Source organism: Arachis stenosperma, chromosome 6, assembly GCF_014773155.1.
Source record: "Arachis stenosperma cultivar V10309 chromosome 6, arast.V10309.gnm1.PFL2, whole genome shotgun sequence".
NCBI lineage: Eukaryota > Viridiplantae > Streptophyta > Magnoliopsida > Fabales > Fabaceae > Arachis > Arachis stenosperma.
In genome coordinates, this window is record NC_080382.1 from 127916568 (window position 1) to 127933788 (window position 17221).

The 17221-nt window shown below is 31.4% G+C and overlaps 1 protein-coding gene and 1 non-coding gene across 2 annotated transcripts; both read right to left on the minus strand.

Annotated features, from left to right (window-relative positions):
• Positions 1–5672: 5672 nt before the first annotated feature.
• LOC130936549 (fe(2+) transport protein 1-like) lies at positions 5673–8816 on the minus strand. Its single transcript, XM_057866640.1, has 3 exons — positions 8144–8816; positions 7653–7802; positions 5673–6263 (listed from the first exon to the last, which is right to left on the minus strand). Exons 1-3 carry the CDS (start codon positions 8807–8809, stop codon positions 5958–5960), a joined length of 1122 nt encoding a protein of 373 aa, XP_057722623.1. The 5' UTR covers positions 8810–8816; the 3' UTR covers positions 5673–5957.
• A 3364-nt stretch (positions 8817–12180) lies between these two features.
• TRNAL-AAG (transfer RNA leucine (anticodon AAG)) lies at positions 12181–12261 on the minus strand. Its single transcript has one exon. It is a non-coding gene; the product is annotated as a tRNA-Leu (tRNA).
• Between the last annotated feature and the right edge of the window lie 4960 nt (positions 12262–17221).

Consider the following 17221-nt stretch of genomic DNA (forward strand, 5'->3'; position numbering starts at 1 on the left):
TCATTGGGCTTCCGGCCTGATGGATACCCTGGTGCAAACCAAAAAAAATTTATAACTTTTAGTTTTTAGTTGGTTTTGCGACTGATTTAGCAACCAACTGCTTTAATGCTAAAATATTATAGTTGGTCACTAAAATCGGTCGTTATATTAACCCTTAGCTACCGATTTAATGACCGCTACCTTAGCGACCGAATTAGCGACCAACTATTTTATCCACCTATTTCTAAGTCGGTTGCTAATTCGGTCACTAAATTATAAAATAGCAACCAATTTAGCGACTGGCTGCTTTAAAATTAGCATTTTATAGTTGGTCGCTAAATCGGTCGCTATCTTAACACTTAGCAACCGATTTAGTGACCGATTTAGCGACCAACCACTATTAAGCTTGCTTTTTTATTGGTCACAAAATCAGTCGTTAAATTAAAAATAGTGATCGACTTAGCCACCAACATACCCAAAAGCTTTTTTTTTATTTTGGTTGCTAATTCAGTCGCTAAGTTAAAAAAATATCGACTGATTTTACTAACTGTCTAGATTAGCTTTGTCATCAGTAGCTAAATTGGTCACTAATTTTTATTTTAGCAACTAATTTAGCAATCAGGAGAGGGTGGTCACTAAATCGGTCGCTAATTGAAATTTAGCGACCAATTTGGCAACTAAATTTTTTAAATCCTAGAAAAGTTTGATTTGTCACAAAATCGGTCACTAATAGTGACCGATTTTATTAGTCGCTAAAATTAGTCACTATTTTTAAACTTTCTTGTAGTGAGGCTTGGAAGATAAGAATGGCAGAACAAATTTGCAATAGGAAGATTAAAAAAGAGAATAGTGCACCTTCATAGGATGTGATATACAATTTTTTTAGACTTGATTTGCTCCAATAATCTAAATTGAGGTGTGTAAATGAGTCACAAGCAAATTTTCTAATGAATGCATATACGTAATAAAGATTACTTGATTTTTATTTTTAATCACACCCTAAATTCTTATACCAATGATACTTTACAAGATGATATTGTATATGTTTTTTCTTCTAAATTGAGAAAATGTTGAGATAGAAAAGATTAAAAATTTGAAAATTAGATAGACTCTTGTTATTCTAATTATAGATGGTATTCAGAGACACATACGCTTGAGTATGTGGATTACTATATATATATATATATATATTCATGAAGAGAAATATTCTTTTAAAATGATACAACTCTTTAACAAATTACAAATTTATAGACAGATGCAATTCTTTAGACATGACTTTTTATATATTTAAAAATATATCTCACAGAATATTCAATATGCCATGATATATGATGTTCAATTACTATAGAGAAAAATATAAACTAAATTCATTCTATGGTAGAGTGAATGTACTATGAGGCATAAATTTAGGTGGAAACACTAAGTCAAAGTTACTATAACACTTATTATTAATGGATGTGTATGTACTTTATTTAGTTTTGATTTTTTCAACTTGGTTGGGTCTTGACCAAGAGAATTTTTAGGTTACACTTCTCTTTTGAGTAACTGTTTAATCAAAAAAAAGAAAAGGTGATATCTTCAAATATTTAGAGTTTGTCTTTGTAAAAATCCTACCTCACGAGATCTGTGACTTCTTATTCTTGACAACGTCGATACGCATAGGTTTATATATATATATATATATGGTGTAGATAATATATTAGAATCGTAACTCGTGGCAATAAAACTTTTTAGTTTTTTCGATGACGAGTTTTGGTAATTAGATAATTATCGCTATAGTTAATTTTTTCAAATTAGCCACATCTCATTAATTCATTAAATGATGAATTAGTAGAGAAACAACCCTAGATGTAATGTATCATCAATCAATTAGTACATGATCACATCAATTAATTTTTATTCTTAGGCCAAAATACCTATATATGCTATGTGTTAAGCCAAATTAAAGCTTTAACCACCCTTGCATGAAACCTTAAGTTAACCAAACTATTAGCTCACTCAAACCAATAATAATTCAACCATAATTAAGAACAAAAATCCACGCTTTTCTTCTCTTAATCACCACGGACAACACACCCAAACCATGGTTACATCACATGGTTAATTAGCCTAGTAAATACTTAGTTATTAATGCTAAGTACATGTGTTACCCTATCCTCATGCATGAGCCACGAAAACATATGCATACTTATACCTATCCCTTACTTCACTTACTCAATTTCTTATATATAATTTGAACTAACTTAGGATAGAATTAGAAAAGAGAATTGATTATTAAAAGAAGAGAGAAAGAGAGAAGGTCGAGAGCAACCCGAGAGGAGAGAACGGTTAGCATGCAATCTTCTTCTATTCTTCAACTTCCATAGGAGCTTGAAGAATGTAGTTCTCATCTTCCTCCATCATTTCTTGCTGTCCTAAAATTTCTCACTAGGTAAGCTAGCTTCGGTTCCTTCTTCTTTCTTCAATTCGATTCCTAACTTCACCATGCAAACTAACTTTTGTTCTTTCTTCTAGTTTGTGAAAAATAAGGCCATTTCTTATAGTTTCTCTGAACCACAGAACCATCTAGCTAGAGAAGGTGAGTGTTTCATCTTCCTCCTTCTTGTGATCATGGATTCGGCTTCATGGCCATGATGATGATGATGAGCGAAATTGAATTATAATGCATTAGGTGTTGTAGCCGAAAAGGTGAGCTTGGAAGCAAAGCACCTCAGTTTTTGGCACAACCAAGTAAGGGATAGGATAGATAGAATATTACGTTTGCTGCTGTGTTTGCTTGTGTGGATGGATGATTCATTATGTGTTTGATTGATGATAAGTGCATATAAAAATTCTGTTTTGATATGATGCAGAAAAATAAATGTTCAATTATGTATATGCACTTGTAAAATTGTGAATTATTGATTCTGAGTTCTTTGGGCTGTACTAGTTATTCTAACAACTGTGTTTAATAAAAAAAGAATATAGAATTATGGATTTAGAAGATTTCTAAGCTTAGATATATAATTTGACATATGAGGTTCTTAAAATTGTTTAATGCAGAATTTCTGCATAACTGGCAGCAAGGTGAATCAAATGCTGGGAGCAATCCAGACCACCATTTTAGATGAAATTATTTTTCTATAAAATTTTGTTGTGTCTTGGATACTGCATAAAAATTTTATGGCTTATCAATAAGTAGGTTGAGAGGAATGAATTTTTGAAAATTGTTGATTTTTGCAAAAAATTCTATTCTCCTACTGTAAAAACATCAACTTTTAACCTACTTAACTTTTAACTTTGATAAGTGATTAGGTTGAGACCAATGGTAATTTAAATCTTTGTATGCCTATAATATCCAATTTAAATTTCAGACCAATTCTATGTTTGTCAAATTAATTATGCAGGTGAAAAAGTGACTAGCTCACTGACCTTTTAAAACAGCTTTCTCTAAAACAAGCTATATTCCTAGATGTATAACTTTTTGGTGTAATATGGTATTGAACTAGAATTTTGTTTGTTTGAAATCTGGGTGAGTCTTATTTGATGTCACCAATTTTTAGGGACAATTTGGTCAGAAGGTATTTTTCATGAATTTATTAAAATCACTACTGTTTGCTTTTTTCTAAATTTTCTCAAAATAATGGCAAAACTTTAAAAATCATTATAAAATTCAATTTTCATTGGATTGCCTCAAAACTATATTTAAATTAAATCTTTGGACTTGTAGAATCACCTCATGTAAGTAAAGGTCTCGTGCGCGAACTTTACACGACGTATATGTGCCTTAGAAAGTCAATAGATGCTGAATTGAGGGATTGTGCATAATAGTCTCTATTTTGCAAATCGTAAGGACAGCTATTGAAGCTATGCATAAATGATATTGTCATAAACTTCAATCCATTACGGACGCGTGAATATATAGTTTGCACAATTTCGAGTCCAGTATATTAATTATTAAATAGAAGGTCAATCGCTATTAGGACAAATTTGTAGAAAATAGACTAAATATAAGAATATTTTATAATGTACAAAGAACTGAGGGCAAAAGTTCCCAAGAGATTAATACAGAGGATAAGAAAAGCCCCAAGATATTAACCAAAGATTGCTAATGTGGGAACACTCGCCTGACTGATAGCTTGTTTCTTACTATGACGCACATTGGATATGCTAGCAAAAATTATTATGATTATGATTCAGTCTAACTGACACGAATAAACCTGTGATGCCGAGCTATCCTGACTAACATGAGTTCATCCATGATGATACTAATATACCTGACTGGCATAGTAGAGAAACCATATTCTGGGTTCGCCCAGGTAACGTCGGGTTGTGGATAGATAACCGACGCATGAGCTCATGGCCTGCACTAAGAACATGCATGTATCATGTTGTTTGCGCATATGAATTTTTTGTGATTATTTACTGCAATTTCCTAACTATCTATAACTGATTCTGTTTGTCCACTATATATTTGTACTCTGTTATTTCTATGTTGTGATTTTACATTTAACGAAAACTTAGAGACAAAGACCTTAGGACCCCTTTTCACCCTGTTGGGAATTTTAGGTTCTCACCATTCTTTTCTTGCTTTTTCCTTTTTTCAAATGGGATCGGTAGTGATATTCTTTGAGATTCCGTTTGTATTGAGCTATGAGGACCCCGTGCAGGGCAGAGTCTTCATATGGGGCACACCCAAGAGCTGCATCTACGCTTTGTGCGACCGTGGTTTTCGATTTTCTGTACATAGCCCGCACTTTAATCCTGACATGCCATATGAGTTTACTTTATCCGAGCTACATCTAGCTGGAGACTAGTTCTCTTTTTTCCATCCTCTCAATTTGGTAGGGCTGCACTACAATGTACTATATCCGGGTTTTTCGTACGTACACAAGGCTGATCCAGATCTTGCTCAGCATTTTCCTATTCCTGCACTCCAGGTTGAGCCAATGTCCGATGACCCTTGGAGACACCATGTTGTAGCTACTTAGACCGCACCTTTTGACCTTGAAGTAGCTGACCCTTCTAATGATTCACCCACCTGGATTGAGCAGTTGGAGGTAGATTTAGAGTTGAATGAGGAGTCTATTCCTGAAGAGGTTAGGCCAATTATCAGAGAGTTGTTTGGAGACCATCCCAGAGTTTGACATAGCTAGTCCTCTACTCTTTTTGGTGATCTGTAGTGTTATTTTTTTCGCTTTTATAGTATTTTAGAGAAATAGGACCTTTCAGTAAACCGGTTCCAATTAAGGAGACCCGTGTGAGGGATGGGATTGTCTTTCTTATTTTGTCTATGTATGTATATCTTTGATATAGTACCCTGTATTTTGAACTTTGGCATGTATCTTCTGTTATTTTGTATCTATCTGTGATATTGTTGTATGTATTAACTTCGTGGTAAAACTAAATAAATTTTACGAAAAATAGTTTTAATCACGCTAATCCAACAAAGGCTTATAATAACACTTGATAATGACATTCTAAATTTAGAGCCAATTAGGTCCATACGAATAATACCTAAATGTTTGACATTAGTCCTGACGTGTCAAAAGTTAGGTCGTTACAGTCTTGTTATAAATTTGACTAAAATAATTTTTATTCTTAAACCAAATTTGAAGAAAGCCAATGATACTTTGATTGGGTGACAATCCAAAAGTGAACAAAACACCTTGACGTAAAGTCCTAACTTCAAGCATACAAAAAATGCTGTTGGCTAACATCTATTAGGCCTTTTTAGACTAAATGACAAGCTCAAAAAACTATTTGATTGTAGATAATATATAATTCAAGATGATATACACACATAAATGGGGAGAGTGAGAGAGAAAAAGAGAGAGAATAAATAACCCATGAAATTCGAGAACTCTTCTTTTCTTTTTCTTCTTCTTTTGTTTTTTCTTCTTCTGTGTTAACTAGTGAAGGCATGTGAGAAAAAAAAAGGTAAAAAATAATCCCTCTCTAAAAACCCTACTCTATTCTTTCTTTTTTCATTTTTTTTTCTATGCCCATATTGCCATGACTGACATGCCTCCTGCTCCGACCAAAACAAAAAAATATGAATAAATCTGAAGCTTCACTCTACTTTGAAGCTTTGAACCCATAAAATCAGTGGCCAATAACTCTACCAATGCCATGTAATTGAGAAGCCCTGCAGACACAGCATTCAAAACACCTTCAACTATGAGTGAAGTTGGACTTGTGTCAGTGTACACCTTTGACAAAGCTATCCCCAATGCGATTCCAAATGGAGTTGTCACGGAAAAGAAAAATACCATAATGCACTTCATCTTCATCCCATACTCTGCCTGTTACAAAAAAAATAATGAAAAAGAAATATATATTCGTTAGATGGATATCTATTTATATATTAAATCATTCTTAGTTATTTTTTTTCACATAAAGTTGAATATCACTTCGTGAGTAAATCATAATTCTGATCTCAAATAATTTAATATTTGATAAAATAATTTTCAAAAGAAAAAAATAGAATTGAGTTTGAAAAAATGGTCTCAATTTGATAAAATACAGTATTTTTTCATAATGGACAAACAACTCATACATTTGATATTTTTTGTTGTAACATGTAGAAAGGTACGTACAACAAACTTACCTAACATTCAATATATAGAGTATTTTTTTGTATTTATGTTTTTACCAAAAAAAAATTTCAAAAAGAATTTACTTAAAATAATATTATTAAATTTAAAAGATGGAATATCTTTTTTCTAAGCATACATTTCGACCTCTAGAGTCTTTTTTGAGTATGCTTTTTTATTAGTATATTTTGTAAATTAACATTATTTTTGGAGGATCAAAATGTTATTTTATTCTTTTAAAAGTTATTTCGTTAAAAAATGAAAATTTTCAGAATTTAAAATGGTAGTTCACTCTTATCATAATTATTATCTTAGTAAATATTACACTTCTAGATATTTTTTTCTTTTATTATTCTTTATTCTTTAGATACTATATATAAAAATCAATAACAGTGTTATCCGGCTGTTAAATTACTAGGATTAAACCATTCAAATATAAGCATCAATATATTTTATCACTTTTAACATACTAATTAAATTATTTTTAGTGTTTTATATTTAATTTAGAGAACTGCGGGAAAAACAAAATATGTAACAATTAAGAAATTTTGTTTTCATTATTCTTAATTTTTCACTTTTAAAATTGTAAAACTCAAAAATACTATAAATGAAAATAGAGACAAAAAAAGATATTATTTTTTGGTGACTAAAAAAAGATATTATTTTAACAAACTAAACAAACATTGGTGACAATGTTTAATATTTCTTTTAATTATACATTTAAAAAAGACATGATTGAACTAAGTTATTAAAAAAATACTGGTAAATATTAAAAGAAATGGAATAAGTAAAAAATATTAATATAATTTTGTTAAATAGGTTCAATTTTTCGTAACTTTAAAATAAAAAATTATTTTAGAAAAAATAAAAAATTATTTTAGAAAAAAATGAGTAATTATTATTACTATTATTCTAGAAAAAAAGACTAGAAACTAACTTTTCTAATATTTATTTATCCACTATTTCATTAGTTCATTATTAGTAGTTACGAAAAATTGGTTTTAATAAAATTAACTAGTATTTTTTTTGGTGTATTTATTTGTTTTTTAACATAAGAAAATATAATAAAGATATATATCAGTGATCAATAAATTAAACCTGAAGTATGCAGCCTCCTAGGCCCATTCCCTCAAAGAGTTGATGGAAGCAAAGTGCTGCAATGAGAGGCCTAATTGTGCATGGATTATCTGAAGCTCCCAATGATAAACCAATCACCACTGAGTGCACCACAATCCCTAGCTCCAACACCTGCATACGTTTTATATACACACAATTACATCTCACAATTCATACACCAAACAATAAATAATAAACATAACCCAGAAGCTTAAAATTCACCACCAACAACAATAATAAAACGAAGATTAGTAGTGCTACATGCATATAATAAAAACACGATAAAATAACAAAACATATTATTTGTCACTAATAAACAAAATATGATATTGTTTTATTATTATTACGTTTATAATTTTTTCGAAAACTTATTTATCATTCATATTTATCGGGGATTTTTTTTTTTTTTTTTTTTGTTAATGGTATAAGCTTTCTACTACTATTTTGGTAGTTTACCAACTAAGATAACTAACCTGAGCGATAACACGATAGCGTAGCAACTGTTCCGCACTCACAACTTTCGTGTTTCCATTTCCATGTTCAATCTCATGACCGTGAGTGTGACTGTGACTAAGCGATTCCAATTCTTTATTCACTTTGCGGCAACCACCATCAACTTCAATGTTTTCGGAAGAATCAGTAGTAGTAGTAGTAGTAGTAGTAGAAGAAGAAGCAGTGATTCTCTTTTTAAAGAAACAGATGGAGAAAGAGTCCACCATGAGGGTGAAAATAGCAGAAAACATGGCGATGAATGTAGTAAATGGGAATTTGTGCCAGGGATTTTTGGGCAAGCAGTCCGACATGAGGTCATTGAATGAGTCCGGCAATACGTGCATGTAACCCGTGGCGAGGATGACACCGGAGGCAAAGGCCTTCACTAACACAAAAAGGTCACGGTCTGGGTGAATCGCCGGCACAACGCGTGAGAGCGTCGGCAGCGTTACGCCGATCATGCTTGTCACCAGAATTGCAAATATTGCAATTATCTTATACTTGAGCGCCTCGCTCCGGTTGTGACATGCTCCTTGGTGGTTCGAGGCACATTCTTCAGCCGAGGCAACCGGACAAGTTGTGAGTGCAAGGAAGGAAATAACAATAATAATCTTGTAGAGGTTTGAATTCATTGGTGTAATAGCCATGATTGTAAGTGAGAGAATGAGAGTTAGAGAGAAATTATGAGTTGTTATGACCGTTAATATAGTGCTTTGGTTTGGCGAAACTTTAGATTGACTAATTTAAGAGTCTAGATTTAAAAAGTTGGAATTACTCTAATGACCTTGATAGAGAACATTGCAAGAGCTTGGTGTATCTGTTGTTGTATGTTTGAGGGGTATTTTGACCAAATTACTAGGAGTGAGGTTGATGGAGTGCGGCATGTGTTGGGAGTTATCTCAAACAAGACCCTCATGCATCGGTGAATAGCAAACACGCGACTTTCTTCACTTTTTTGACAATGAGGTAGTGATGTGGCAATCTACTTGAAATAATATTAGTAATAAACTTACCTTAAGTTTGGGAATAATTAATGAAGCATTTTCTCGAAAAAAAAAAGCAAATTTTTTTATAAATTTAACCTTTTTAATATAAAAATATTTAACATTATATACTTAAGAGAATTGTTACCTTTATTTCTTTTATTCCTCTTGTTCTATGCTTAGTGTCAACATCACATAGCTTCAGCTGATATCTTGAGTTCTTCAAAAAATTTCAAGCATGTTCTCTAGTTAATACTCTGCCACAATATAGAAACTCCAGGTTGTAATGAAAAAATATAAGATATCAATAATATAACAACTACAAGATTTCTCCAACTAAAGCAACTTTTGTCCTTCAATATCCTTCAAAGCGTGAGGCTTCATCTATCAACACACAACTCCACCTCTAGCGCTTCAATATGTGCACTAGAGTGAATATAAATTATAAAAATGTAGAAATGGTATCTTTATATAGAGAAATGAACATGTGCCATTCAAAAGTGAATAACACACAAGAAGAACTTTAAATTTTGATGCTTTCGATATCCTTATCTGAAATTATAAGAAAAGTAGAAATGTCAATCATTGATTATTTTTTCATACTTTTCTTTGTAAGGGTCTTGCATATTCTATGTACATAGGACTGAAGATCAAAATTAATCATCATTGGAATAACAAATACCATTAGACATTACAAGAAAAAGCTTTTAATAAATTTTCTAACCTTTTAAAGGAACATTTAAGGACTCTATTTTCTTAATCTTTGGTTGATAATCTTGTTCAAAATAGTCATAAGTATTTAATTCATGGTATAATTCCTACATACAAAAGAATAAAAGCAGTAATTCAAATATGGACTACAAAAAATCCTGGAATAGTATCCTTATTTTAATAAGTAAAGAACTCAAGAATATCATAAGCATGAAATAAAAATAATATGAACAACATTTAGATACAAGTATAATATCTCAAAGTCAAAATTGTGTAAAGATCAAAGGTCTATTAAAAGGTGGAAACTCAGGTGCAGTCGACTTCACATGAAGTTGGTATCTGAAAACCGTTAGATGATTTGACTGATTTGACTAAATTTTTATCTAACGACTCTCAAATATCAACTTCACGTGAAGTCAATTTCATCTGAATTTTTTCGTAATTAAAATCATTCATCAAACATGGTACCAAAATGACTTGTGTGCATCATTAAATAGAATATTAGGATAGATCACCTTTCAATAGTTGTTCTAGTGAAAATGAGCGGCAAATATCAAGAATACTTCCTAGCACCAAATCATTCACCAAGCCTTAGTGTTTTATTCAAATATTTAAGAATCAAAGTTTTCTATGACAACGGGTAGCAGTTTCTAAAAAATTTGGACCATGCATAAACCGCTGTAGAGTCTAGCGGTTTATAAAAAAACAATAGGTAGCGTAATTCGTTAGAGGTTATAGCGGATTACGTGTTGTAGAGGCATTCTATTGCAATGTATTGGTATAGTAGACGACAACTTTAACTCTACTTCCATTAGCAATTTAGCATTCTCCACAAGACAGAAACTACCATGGCTTTCAAGGTGTCTTTGGAGAATGCTAACGGGAATAGAGTTAAAGTCACTGTCTGCCACACCAATACATCGCAGTGGAATATCTCTACAACAAGTAATTCATTATAGTCTTTAGCGGATTACGCTATCTACTGTTTCTTCACAAATCGCTAACTCTTGAAGCAGTTTATGCATGGTCCAGGTTCTTTAAAAATCGTGACACCCTCTAACAGCTTTTTAATGGCACATTTTCAACATAATTTGCGCTATCTTGTAGCAGATTACATGCAAACTATAAACTGCTACACTCTGTAGCGATTTATATAAAATTAAAATAGAATAAAGATGTAACCTATTTTAGAAAGTTGTAATTGTATAAATTTAAAGTCCAATTAATTTATTTATGTAACTTATTTTAGTTTTAATGGATGGTTTGAGAAAATTTGTAGTTATATTTTTTATAAACTAAAGAGAGAGTACAAAGACTTTGAAACTTGATGTGTGTTTTTTAGTTAATTACAATAAAACACTACAAATAAGCCTCACAAGTTTGTACATCATAATTTTTAGATAATTTTAGAGCCTAAATTTTCACTTGAATATATCTTAGAATTTTTTTTAGATATTATTCTAGACATTTTTAACACTTGAATTATTTATTTAATTTTTAGATTTTTTATTAAAATATCTACATATTTATTTTTTTTTAAACAAAATTATGAGAATTTTAGATAATTTCACAAATATATAGCATAATCAATAGGGTTGATGTCTCATCCTCTATCGTTATTCACGGTGGAAGGTTTTGATTTCTTTTTAAAAATAATAACTATTGTTTTTTAATTAGTAAAATGCTTGAATTTGTTGTGATTTGTTTAAATGATATATAATATAATCAGGATAGAGAGATAATTAGCTTTTTTAGTTTAAATAAGTGAATTATCTTTAAAAATATAAATATAAAATAAAATATATGACTTATACTTTAGAATATAAAAGTTATATTTGTTCAATATACGTATATAATTAACTAATTTGTGTAGGTATTATTTTTCATTTAGGTCAATTCTATAATTTTGAAAGCATATGAATATTATTGTATATTTCCGTTAAAAATTATTAAGTAACAATATAATATGGGTAATTTCAAAAAATATGTATTAGATATATATTGTGATTATAATACAAATATTGAAATATATGTTAATTATAGTATACATAATAAGTGGCAAAACAGAAATAGATCAATCGGAAAATATGAATTAAGTGCAAAAACAGAATATAAAATATAAAATATAAACTCCATACTTTTGTCATAAAAAAGGAACATAACTATAGTTATAATATAAATTTGAAGTTGGGCCTCAAAGATACAGTGATCTTTTGAACCCATTTACTTATCTTTTTGGTTCGTCAAAGACTCAAAAGCCCTGTTGACATGATCCAGTGTTTCAGAGATGGAAAAGAACAAGCGGAAAAAAGAGAAAAATTAACTGTTGAGAGTGGGATTTGAACCCACGCCCTTTCGGACCAGAACCTTAATCTGGCGCCTTAGACCAACTCGGCCATCTCAACTTTGGTGCTGATTTTGAACCCATATTTTATATTAATCTTATCTTGTTCATTTCTAATGATTTAAATGAGTTTATTGCAAAAATAACACAAACAAAAATGCTTCCTGCCAGTGTTTATTAGCAAGTGTATCATCAAAGAACTTAGAATGAGCTCCATAATTATTTAATACTAGAATACAGTTAACTTTAACTAATTTTATTAGAATTCCGCACAACATATTAGATTTAATGGTTATTAAATGAGTTTACTATTAACCAATGCATTTCAATTGTTTTAAGAGGGATAAAATTTTTAGAATTGAACTTTTAGAAAAGATAAACCATATTCGTATTCAAAATAATTTGCGGTTTACTCCCAAAATCGTCAAGCCAATTGCAAATCTACTATTAGCGGTAGAAATAGACTAGATTTATTATACAGTTAATCAGCCTGAATTCGACTATTATAATTTTTTTTTTTAAGTATTAAGCCTAATTTGTTATTAGGTCCGGCCTAATCTAAAGTCTAATAAATAAGTTGACAATTTTTTTAAAAAATAAAAGTTACTTATATGTAATATACTAAATTTAGTGTTTATAAACTTTTTTAAAGTATTTAAAATATATAAAAATATATATAATAAAATATAATAAATTTAAAATATCTAATACCTTTATTAATGATAAAAAAATTATTTATATATTTATTTATGTTTAGTAAAAAATTCAAATACAGTTAATTTTATATAAAGTTGATAATTGAGAGTCGTTAAATGACAATTTAGTTAAATTTGCCAAATCATTTAACAACTCTTAATTATCAACTTCACATAAAGTTAATTGTACCTGAGCTTCTACTTTTATGTTCTAATAAGCCCAAATAGACTTGATAAGCCAATAAGACTAATTAGTAAGCTTAGACCTGACTTATTAACAAAATAAAACTTATATAATAGTCTGAATCTGAACTTATTTTATAATAGATGAGGTTGGATACAGGCCTTATAAGCACCTAAGAGAGTATTTAGTCTATTTCCACCCTTACCTGCTATCTCATACTGTTAGAATATAATTAAGATTAATTAGACCATTTAGCATCAATCATATTAATTTAATATATCTGTATATTTATTATAGGTTATTACACTTTTATTACTTTGATTCTTCTAACAAGCATCTATATAAACCCTTCTATATTGTATCATCAAAACATACTTGATAAGTCACATTACTTTTCTTCAGTTTGCTTTTTATTTTCTAACATGATAAAAGAGCCAATTTTTTATTTCCATGAAAAATTAGTTTAGAGCCCCTTGTTCTCTCTTCCCGTCGTCAAAAACCTCCTGACGTGTCACCACAAGTCCCTACTGCAACCACTTTTCTTCTCCTTTCCAGATGCATCCAGCATCGTTGGATTCGCTGCCAAATCAATGAACCAGAAACTCTCCACTTGTCACAACCCGAGCCTCCCACTGATTCACAACCAACCCGTGTCTGGCCCGACCCGATCCGTCCCGTTTGGTGCCTGCGTGTCAGCCCGCTAAGTAAACGCTGACGTGTTTTTCTCCTCCATCTAGACGCTGCAACGTGTCCTTCATTAGCTGACGTGGCTTCTGACGTGTCTGCTGATGTGGCAGACCGTGGGACCCTCCTTAAGATTTTTTGGTGAACTCTTTTCAATTCTGTCCTGCACTTTCTTGATTTTTGTCCCGATTTTGTATTTTCTTCTATCTTTTGTCTTTGTCTCTATTATGAAAAAAATCGAATATTTTTCAGCCTACAAACAAGAAGGGTAAATTTTGTCAAAACTGTCATCGTTCTGGTCACCTACTCCCAGACTAACCCCTCTATTGAAAATACAAGCAGAAAGGATATGTTGACTTCAATTGCCCAATATTATTTTGCCGTTATTGCAAGCTCTTAGGACATTTGATTACTACCTGTCCTACACACCTACCCACATCCTGATTAGACTAAGTATCATTCTCGTCCCAACTTCTCCAAGAATATGCTTGCTTCTGTTGCTGCTGCTACTAAATCTATTAATTCTGCTTCTCTCAACCCGTCTCCTGTCTCTTTCTTAAGCAACTTCTTTCCTTTTCTAGTTGTAACACCCTAATATTCAAATCCTTATACTCGAGCCATAAGTCAATGATAATAAGGTGGTAGACTCTCAAGGTGGATTATAATACATAATCATATATATGTTGAAAAGAAGTATTAAACGAGAAGTCTGAAAAGGAGTAAAATAAAATCGCAGAATGAAACACTCACGTATCGATAAACAGAAGATAAAGTGCACTCAGAAAGCGATATAAAGATAAAGCAGTAAAGGAGAATAAGATAAAGATAAAGATAGGATATAAGGGGCAATTTATGTAATTAAAATATTTGGAAAAAAAGCTTACCAGATTACAACTTTTTCAAACACCAGACGCAATTGCAACTTTTCATTTTATATGTAAATCGCGACACCCTAATGCAGATTAGCTTTGGACGTAAACCGCTAGACCCTGTCGCGGTTTACGTTGAGTTGCTACAAGTATATAAACCGCTACACCATGTAGTGGTTTATGAAGGAATATCGTCCATGAAGAAATCGCGGCACCATAATTTGTCTCTTACTCTAGCAAATATGCAAATGAATGATGGATGTGAGCTCTTAATAATAGAGTGATAACTCCATAATTCCGAGAAGTTGAGTTTTTGAGTTTGAATCTAATTATATGTACTATAAATTTTTCATACAGTATCATCCATTGAGTCATGTTAATGTTTTCAGATTTATTCCATTATGCCTCCAATTTTGAGTACAATCGGAGTTATTTGTGTTTTTATATATCATCGTTGTTCTTTCTTACTTGGTGCTTTCACTTGGAACTTTTTCTTTTAATAATGGCCTCAATCTTCTCTCCATTTCGTATATAAAAACACCAAGATGGAACAACGATGTATACATACATATATATATATACATATATATATATATACATATATATATATATACATATATATATATACATATATATATATATACATATATATATATATATGTATATATATATATATATATATATATATATATGTATATATATAGCTCATCTAGAAAGGTATAAGTGTCCCGCCTCACTTACGACGCAAGGTCAACGGAATCTCATATCTCAACCTGGAGCAAGTGGAGCCAACCCACTGCATCTACCCAAAAAAATTTGAAACTTAGATAATTTCTCAAACCTCAAATCATTCTCGACTAGGAACAAGTTGGGGCTAACTACTGCATCTACTCCAGTAGACTCCAACCAAATTTAAAGCAAGTGGATCAATTTCACTGTATCTACCCAAGCAGGTGTATTAAATTTAGAATCAAGCTCAAATAACAATCTCATAATCATTATCATTCTCATCGTCAATCTCATAATCATCATCGTTCTCATTATCAATCTCATAATCATTATCATTCTCATTATCAATCTCATAATCATCATCATTTTCACTATCAATCTCATAATCATCATCATTCTCACTTAACACCTTGTCCATTTCTCTCAATTTTACTAACTTAATTCATTTGCCTTTCCCTAACTCTTCCATCCTCAATTCCACCAGCTCTAGAATCGTATCAAAGTTTATAAAGGTTTAGAAGGCCAAAAAAATTGTTAAAAGACATAAAAACACACTTTTCCAAAATCTAGGGGTTGTGCGTACGCATGCAAGTGGCTCGCGTACGTATGGGATGAAAATTAGGGTGTCGCGTACGTGAGCCTTGTTCGCGTATGCGAGTGGTGAAAACAGCAGCATTTTCTCGCATCGCATACCACGTCTGCGTACGCGAGTCTGTAATTTCGACACTTCCGCGTACGCATGCCTCCTTCCACGTACGCGAGTGTTGCAGAAAGGCAAAAAGCTCTTAAGTGTAAAAGAATCATTTTTTGAATCCAATTTTCAAACCTTCATATCTTTTGGTACAAAAATCATTTTCAACCATTTTTGAACCGTTGGAAATATCGATAAATGAATTTTTATAAAAATAGAATTTTGAAAGGTTTCCAACTCTGAGGGCCAAATTACGGCCTGCCAAAGTTTGTCAAAAATCTGTTTTTACCAAAAAATAGAATTTACCAATTTTTCCAAAGATTCACAAGCTTCAACTGTTTTCAATCAACAAAATAAACACAAACCAACTCATCCACATATTCACATTCAATCAAATCCAAACCTACTTCATCTATACATTCTAACTCAAGTTCCACATATCCAAAACCACATTTCCCATTCGAACTCAATCAATCATCACACAATACAAACACCACTTACCTTTCTTACCTTTTTTTTTTTGCCTCCGGCCCAAATTCAGGGCCTCCAACCAAATTCACAAATTCAATACATATGACACAATTAAATAATCATTATCCAATTCATTAAATTTCTCAACATACCAAATATGCAAATTCACACAATTCTCAACCCAATCATTAATTTTTATAACATATCAACTATTCATATCAATACCAACTAAATATACAATCCAAATGTAATTCCAGGGGGCATCTAGCCTAGAAATTCTCATCACACTACACGGTACTTAAATAAAACTTAAACCGTACCTTTAGTGATGCCAAGACCAAACTCTCAACTTCAAATTCACCAAGACCAAGTCCCAACTTGACCTTCGCCAAGCTCAAACGCCACCAATGCTCAGTTCAATGCCTCAGGTACTCAATCTACACTCATTTCACGTAGTATGCACAATATTCAAACTCTAGGGTTTCTTAAAACTTCATAAACAAAGGAGAAAATGTCTCTTACCTTTATCCACTAAAATTAGTTGATGAAACTCATCAATAGCTCCTATAAGATCACCCCCAAACATCTAAAATCACAAGATTTTCTTAAAACCCAAACTAAAACACAAATTTAGAGAAAAAAATGAAACTGGACAGAGGACAACGAGATACTCATTATAATACCTAGATAGAATCAAA

Bases quoted from the DNA above. Each gene is read 5' to 3' on its own strand.
- LOC130936549 (XM_057866640.1), bottom strand. From the start codon at position 8,809: ATGGCTATTACACCAATGAATTCAAACCTCTACAAGATTATTATTGTT. The intron at 7,803-8,143 runs GTTAGTTATCTT...AAACGTATGCAG, and splicing joins GCTATCGTGTTATCGCTCAG to GTGTTGGAGCTAGGGATTGT. The intron at 6,264-7,652 runs GTTTAATTTATT...TTTTTGTAACAG, and splicing joins TAGGAGGCTGCATACTTCAG to GCAGAGTATGGGATGAAGAT.